The sequence below is a fragment of the Hibiscus syriacus genome, unplaced genomic scaffold (genome assembly GCF_006381635.1).
Source record: "Hibiscus syriacus cultivar Baekdansim isolate YM2019G1 unplaced genomic scaffold, ASM638163v2 tig00113722_pilon, whole genome shotgun sequence".
In the NCBI taxonomy this organism is placed as follows: Eukaryota; Viridiplantae; Streptophyta; class Magnoliopsida; order Malvales; family Malvaceae; genus Hibiscus; species Hibiscus syriacus.
The window spans coordinates 1,443,104-1,451,665 of record NW_024063469.1 but is presented as its reverse complement, the minus strand read 5'-3'; the positions used below and the strand labels follow the sequence as shown (position 1 = coordinate 1,451,665).

Sequence of the window (8,562 nt, the reverse complement as noted above, 5' to 3'; positions counted from 1 at the left end):
GTTGACCGGGCTTGTAATTTTTTATTAATAATATTAGTAATAAATAATAATATTAGTAATTATAATTATAATAATAATATTTAATAATAATAATAAATAAATTAATATGGGTAAAAAATTAGTATCTTCATCAATTACGTACAGTCATCATCTCTTTTCTCAAACCCTCAAAGATCCAATCCCTCCTCAGTCCACAGCTCCTCACCAGCCTCGGCTCAGAGTTGGCGTCGAAACCCTTGGATTCGTACGTGGCGTTGATGGTATTCCGACACAAAAAAGCTCATACAAACACAAAAAAAATATTAAACCCTAACATACGAAGAAAAATCAAACATTCATTTGAGAATGACAACCAACGTAAAAAATCAATAACATTCATAAAGATTTTATTGTCTCTGTTGAACTAGGCATTCTACGAAGTGATAAAAGAATGGTGAACGAACCAAATTATCTGACAGACTATTCCGCTACACAATTCTAATTATATTGACAAACAACCTTTTACAAAAAAGAAGATTCGACTATACTTGACCGTCGACAATCTATCGAAAAATTAACCACTAATAAATCAATCAGAAAACATATATTATTTTTAGTTGTAGAATTGATAATAACCATATTGATAAAATAGTCAAACACGATAAGAAAATGTAAATAAAGTTATAAACCGGCCTATGTAGGGTTTTCCAACCGAAAATTAAATGCATCCGTATCTCTTAATTAAGAAACCGGCCTTTTATTTGTCACCCTGCGCTCTGTCATGACCCACCCACACTATCAAAGCCAAAACACATATTAAGCTCAAAACTTGATTAATGATTGGAGTCAACCCTTTCCCTTCGCTTCGCTTATGCCCTTCAATTATTTACTATTTGTTTTTATCTCTATCAAGAAACAAACCAACGTGGCTCAATCTCATCCTTACATTACATTTATAATATTCCATCATTATATACACACATTTATTTGAGAATATTTTTTTATTCTAATACATTTGGATAAATAGTGATGGCCAAAGGATACACATGATGGTGATGAGTGATTAGAATTCAATAATGCAAACTGGATGGTGGTGATGCACCCCACCAATGAAAATGAAACCTCAAAATCATAGCATTTGATTGTATGGGATGGTTCCATGTACATGATGTTGTAGGGTCACAAGCGTGTGCATATTAAGAATTGTAAGTTTAAGCTAAGCCATCGAGTCGAGACAACACCTTTTGGCCTAACACAATATAACAATAATATGCTTTCTTTTTAATTACCATTTTTTCATCGTTGCTTCAAATACAATATAGAGCTGCACCAAGTACCTACTTACATCAATCTATTATCGCATTTTTATACGTTATTTAAATTTCTTATAGCTTATTAATAGAAAACATTGAACATTTAAATATGTTTGATTTTACAAATTCATGTTTAATATATTAATAATAATATCAGTTATATCAAACCTTCAAAGTTCTAAATTTAAAATTAGTATAATTTTTAATTCATTTAAATCCATATCCTCTTAAACATCACAACAATAATCATTTTAACTAAATTAAAATTTCATTTCCTTCAAAAAGAATTCATTTTTTAAGCTAAATATTTGTTAATGGTTGAAATTTGAAAATGACAACAATATATTTTCTAGTAATTCTGGTCGGAGTTTACCCAAAAAAAACATTAAAAAACCCAAAATATCGAAATAAAAAAAAAAGAAAAAAATTTAAGTTATTAAGTTGATCACAAAAACTCACCGAAAAAGGAAAGGGACAAACTTTCATTTTAATCTGTACATACATTTTCCCTCGTGCTTTTTTTCTCTCAAACGTCACACTATGATCTATTACCGTAATCATCACGCGCTAACCTCTCGGCAACGGACGCTAGTTTTCGCAAGTTCAACTTGACAACGGTATCGGCAAACAGCCGCGTGTCCTCCACCGTATTACCTTCCGGTACATCGACGACGTAAGATTCCAAAACGACGGTCCATATCCTCCCGTCACGGTTGAAACCGTGAACCGTCGTCACCGACCGGTAATTCCTCAACCGATGCTCTCCTCCAACGATACTAAACCCGGTGACCCGCCGTTCGTCGTCCAAAATATCGAGTCTCTCGGTGCTGGTATCAGCCGGTAACCCGGAGATCACGTTGACGGCACGCGTGCATCCCACAGCCAAACTCGTGCCTCCTTCAACGACGCAGCTTCTGATGAAATGTTTGTAGGTTTGGGGTTTGTCGAAACCGCGGACGATGGACCAAACAACGTCGTGTGAGGCGTCGATGCGTTTGGCCAACAAGGAAGAACATCTGCCGGGACCAACTGAGTAGGTGTGGAACTGAGTGATGGAAGGGATTAACTCGTCGAACACTTCGTGGGTTATCCCGGCTGGAACGGTGAGGTGGTGCGTGGTAGGTTCAGAGTCTGCCATGGGAGAGGGAAAGGGATGAAGGAAGACAAGGAGGAGGAGGGGATTATTAGGGAGTTATAAAGGAGGCGATAACGGAATTAAATGAGGGGTGGCAATGCAATTCAATGGAATTGTGGCAATCAGAGTGGTGAAAGGGACAGGTGGGTTTGGGGTCAGAGAATTTGATGTTGCCTCCCCGACATATGAACCTGGCTTTTTATCATATTCAATCTCATGAGTGTGCTCTGTAAGTAAATAATTGTTTGGATAAACTACATCACTGCTCTCCTAATTTTCACACCACTTGTATTTTGGTAACTTAAAATGAATAACTTTCATTTCAGAATTATTTCACTTTCAGTCTTGTATTAACTAAAGTTTAGCATATAAATAAAGAGTTCGGTTAAGTGGTAAGTGCTTGCTCAACTCTCTTTTACCATTTTCAGTAACTTATTTTTTTCTCTCAGAACAAATGGTTACACATGTCACAATATGATTAAAAGATTAAAATTATTAAATTAAAATTAGAATCAAATTGAAAAGATATGTAAATATACTAATTTTATTAATTATCACGTCAACTCCACTATCAAAATTAACAACAGGTTGCTTAATTGACATAAAATAAAGAGTTAAGCATACTAATTAATAAAACCAAAAGATCGATGGTTATATAGAATATCCGGATAATTAAGTGGTCATGGGTGTAATTTACTATTATTTTATGAGTATACTACACATTTAACACCTGAACTTTCATTTTTTTCAAAATCATACCTACCATTTGGTTTTGTTTCATTTTAGTACCCTTATTAAAAACTTAACGGATGGGCTAGTCGACCGCCGCATCTGTCGGCCGGTGAAGCCTAAACTTTCCAACCACCTTTTCGACCCTTGAACGTGATTTCGGATTCTGTTTCATCGAGAAATGCCTCAACCTCCCCAAATCGGTGATGAATTCTTCGATTTCTTCATCCTCCGATCTCCTTGGTTCACAGTCCGATGGGCCTAAAATTGTATTATGTTAGTCGACTCGTCATTCTGTCATGGTTCACTATTCGAATTGGTCGTCCGTCCAACGAATTTATGCCACGTCAGCCCATCCGTTAAGTTTTTGATGACAGAGTACTAAAATAAAACAAAATTTAAACATTAGGCGTGATTTTGAAAAAAATATATGAAAGTTTAGGAACAAAATGCGTAGTTTACCCTATTTTTATTTCCATAAACATCAAAGCATCCAATCATGCTTTTTTACCATGACTTCTTGTTTCCCCCATCCAACATTTTACCATTTTTTGTCACATTGTTTTGTGAATTATTTTAAACACCCAAAACCCTTAACTTGACACTTCCTTTCTCTTGTTTGAAAATCTAAATTTGACTTTGTGGAGCACACTTAAAAGGCTTTAATCATTGGCTAAATCTTGTGAGCAAAATCAAAGGCTTCTACACTCTCAAACTTCTGACAACAACAAGAAGAAAAGGGGATAAAAGTGCCTAAGTGGAAAAATAAAAACAATATAAACAAAAGACCACAAAAACTATCTCTAAACTACAAAAATACAATACCAAACCCAACTTATCTTATATAACATTAAAATTTTAAATTAATATACAAAAAATATATTGCATTAATTAATAAATAACATGCTTTATGATAACAAAATTCTTTAATTATCAATTCGAATTAAAATTTAGAGATTGAGATTTTGGGGCACATGACACGTAATTCCTACCTTTTTTTCTCAACAAGCAGTGAAGTAAATAAAAGGATAAAGTATAGTAATGGTCACTAAACTTTTCTAAAGCTTTCATTTAGGTCCCTCAACTTTTAAAACTTGCAATAAAGTCACCCAACATTTAGTCAGTTTGCAATATGGTCCCCGACGTAACCGGCCGTTTACAATATGGTCCTCGACGTAGCTGGCTGTTTGACGCCGTTACACTACCGTTAGTATGTTTGCAATATGGTCACTGAACTTTTCAGGCACTTGCATTTAGGTCCCTCAACTTTTAAAACTTGCAACATAGTCCTTAATTTCATTATAAACCCCAAATTCATTTTCGATCTCGAATTTCCTTTTTCGCTTCTCTCTTCTCATTTCCAGCGTAACTTTTCAGTCGGGAATGTATGGGAAATTCTAATCTAACTTTGAATTATGTGGAGGTGTTGACTTGAATAAGAGTCCATTGAGAGAATACCCAACCAGGGGACTATCAGGACCATCAACGATTCAAGGTGTAATGTTAGATACATGTCATCTCAGGTGAAGCATAGATGTTCGATGAAATGCTTATGAGAAAAAAATGGGGTTAGAAATTAAGAGTTGACAAATACTTCTAAGATGAACTAAGTATCATTGTTGAAAGTCACCAACAAAGATGTAATTATTTTGTATAAATGCCATATAATAATTTCTTCATTTAATCCTTGTGGTTAAAGATTTTTCAATAGATGATCAAATATAATGAAATCCCAAACAGCGCATTCACCTCTCAGTCTCTTTCGCAACTCGAAAGGCATCATGACAGGGTTAAGTAGCTACTCCAAATATATTATCCTGTTATGATACCTTTCGAGTTGCGTGCATGCAGAATTGTCTTCTAAAAGCTATAATTCAATACAATTCAACTGTAAAATTTTCAAAACATGTAAAAAATCCAATTCGTTCACGACATATCAGTCTCATAATCAACATGAACTTATTAAAAAGAATACGAGCTCACAGGACGACGAAAACCACATGTCGAATTAATATAATTCCTAGTAAACTAGTACCAGCAGTATATCAGATTGAGCATGACGATTTCACTATGTCGATACTCACAACCAATTCTCTGATTCAAAGAAAAACCAAACAAGAAGATAAACAAATTAGCCTAGGACCCTATTTCACTTCTATTCTGATGGACTGAATATCTTTCATAAGGAGTACTAAAAGTTTTGATTTAGAAGGAAGAAAGAAAGAAAATTAGATGGTTTTGGTTCAAAACTAACACTGAATATGTAGATCATTGACATGCAGTTCTAGAAACATAAAAATTTCAACAAAACACACACAATGCGAGCTGAAAATGGGAAAGTGAGAAAGAGGAAAAACTTACTTCTGAATAGCCCAAAAGAGAAAATAAATACCTTCTTGCAAGTAAGGGGAGAGGCTAAAAAATAAATGCAAATCGGTGTTGCATTCCAGCAATTCTTCCTCCATTTTTTCTTTTTAAATAAAAAGCTGAAAGACATAGCACTGCTTGGGTTTACAATTTTACATGGCGGAAAATTGAAGAACAAAAACCAAACGAGAGTGCATGTGAGCGAAAGAGACAGAGAAGTGAATGTGTTGTTTGGGATTTCATTATATTTGATCATCTGTTGGAAAATCTTTAACCACAAGGATTAAACGAAGAAATTATTATATGTCATTTATACAAAATAATTCCAGCTTTGTTAGTGACTTTCAACAATGATACTTAGTTCATCTTAGTAGTATTTGTCAACTCTGCATTTCTAACTCCATTTTTTCTCACAAGCATTTCACCGAACATTTATGCTTCACCTGAGATGACATGTATCTAACATTACACCTTGAATCGTTGATGGTCCCAATAGTCCCTTGGTCGGGTCTTCTATCAATGGACCCTTATTTAAGTCAACACCTCCACATAATTCAAAGCTAGATTAGAATTTCCCATGCATCCCTGACTAAAAAGTTACGCTGGAAATGAGAAGAGAGAAACGAAAAGAAAATTTGAGATAGAAAATGAATTTGGGGTTCAGAATGAAATTGAGGAATAGTTGCAAGTTTTAAAAGTTGGGGGACCTAAATGCAAGTGCCTAAAAAGTTCAGTGACCATATTGCAAACGTATCAACGAATGTAACGGCGTCAAATGGTCGGTTACGTCGAGGACCATATTGTAAACAGACTAAATGTTGGGGGACTATATTGCAAACGGACTAAATGTTGGGGGACTGTATTGCAAACAGACTAAATGTTAGAGATTGTATTGTAAGTTTTAAAAGTTAGAGGACCTAAATGAAAGCTTTAAAAAAGTTCAGTGACCATTACTATACTTTACCCTAAATTCAACATTCTCATTTGGGCTCTTTGGTAACACTTGTACCCAACTTATCTTGGCCTGACATGGCTTACTATTATACCCTTCCTTTTGGTACTGGACCAAATTTGTCATCCACTGGCGTAATCCATGCTAAAATTAATTAGATAAGTAAAACCCCACAGTACATATATAACTTCACAGCTCATGTTCATGTAATAGCTTTTGACTTAATATATAGGTTAAAAGTTGTGTTTCTATAAGAAAGCCTGAAGAAACATATTAATAATAAAACATTTAACACAGCTCTCTAGAAATGGTAATAACTTGAAGAGATGGTTTAATAATCACGTTCTCACATTTGTGTATGGGAATCGCGTTTCGAAAAGTATGAATTTAAATATGTTTAAGCAAATAATATTTTAAATTTAACTATCAGTTACGAATAATATTATTTGATTATAGAATTTTATCACTTTTTTAATTTTATATGATTTGATAAAATTAATTTTTTTTAGAATTGTTGAACAGATAAGTTGGAAACAATCATTGTTCTTGCTTCACACTACACGAATAACTATATATATATATATATATATATATATATATATATATATATATATTTGCGAAACCTATGCAAACTATCTTCACCACATGCAACATAAAATGACACTGCATGCACTGCAAACGTCACTCAAATTCCAGAAAACTAATAATTCTTTCAGTTTACATTTGCATATAGCTTATTTATGAAAGTGAAAATCTTATAAAAAGCATTGAAAATAATCATAATAATGAATCACACACGTAAAGTTGATAAAGATAAAAGCTTGGACACTCGCTCTCTTTGAAATTTTCTCCTACTTTTTTCTCCATTAAGATGTTGTTGGTCGAAACCCTAGCCGAAGCTCTAGATCTAGCTCTTCAATGGATGTTTCCTTCAAGTTGATGCCATTGGTATTGTTACCATCATTGACATTATATATGATCTGTTGATATTGTTGAAGGTTCTGTTTTGGTTAACGGAGAAAAGAAAAACTACTCGACCCAGGAAGCGTTACCGAAAATTTTATCGACGGATGCGGTGAAATAGAGACCGAAGGTGAATTCCTGATGTTGGTTTCGTTAATGCGGCGTTTGGAGGCTGAATAAGGTGGAGGGGAGCCCTGTCACGGCGGTGCACATTCATGTGACTCCCAAGGGCTTGAGCTGAACGCCTGAACAGAATTCCCTTGGGCAAAAACTAAAGTGTAAGACGTTGGCGGCCAAGTTGTGGCCATAACGTTACCTTTGTCCTCTGTAAAATCCTGGACCTCCAAGGAACCATCGTCTCCGTGTGTTGAGGTTGAGCCGTAGGGTTCTACATGCAAGAGTCGGGCGTTGAGTTAGTGTTAGGTGGGTTCTCAATTTTGTTGAGATTGAACTCAGTTTTTGAAGATGGGTGAATGAGAGAAGCCGAGAAGGCCAAGCTCAACGGCCATGGCACATTTAATACGAGTGATAGTGAGTAGATGAGGAGTGATATGGGTAAAATAGGCTTAAATAAAGTGCGAAAGGTACAGACTAATTGAAACCGTAACTTCATTACGTAGATTCATTCTACATATTGAATCATTCGATCAATTTAGAGATCTCAACATACATATAGATATATAAAATTAATTATACCTTGTATTTATAAAAAAAAATTAACATATCTTATAAGAAATATTTCAAATCAAAAAAGTTGATGAGGAATTTAACTAAGTCATACAAAATATCCGAGATTCTTTTCTATTGTTTTTCATATATAACACATACAAGTATAAATACTTAAAAAATATGTTTTGAAAAATAAAATATGAAAGACAATTCAACTCCATAAAAATCTTCTATTAACATGATTGATTAGGGATGAGTATTTAACTTGAACATGATAAGTTTTGATTCTGTTCGATTTTATAAGGTCAATTTTTTTTTAAAAAAAAAGAATTAGATTCATATAAGAAACTTTTAAAGATGAGATTGGGTTTAGATTTGGGGTGAAAATATCACACCTGAAAATAATGATCCAACTTATCTTTATATTTTTAGAGACGATTGCTATAATATTTCTC

General features: G+C 34.1%; 1 protein-coding gene across 1 annotated transcript; it reads right to left on the bottom strand.

Moving 5' to 3' along the window:
- Positions 1 to 1,807: 1,807 nt before the first annotated feature.
- Positions 1,808 to 2,534, bottom strand: LOC120187010 (abscisic acid receptor PYR1-like). The gene has a single exon (XM_039190809.1). The coding sequence runs from the start codon at positions 2,428 to 2,430 to the stop codon at positions 1,831 to 1,833; it is 600 nt and encodes a 199-aa protein (XP_039046740.1). The 5' UTR covers positions 2,431 to 2,534; the 3' UTR covers positions 1,808 to 1,830.
- Between the last annotated feature and the right edge of the window lie 6,028 nt (positions 2,535 to 8,562).

What these genes read in the sequence shown, in the direction of transcription:
- LOC120187010 (XM_039190809.1), bottom strand. Translation starts at nt 2,430, where the DNA reads ATGGCAGACTCTGAACCTACCACGCACCACCTCACCGTTCCAGCCGGG.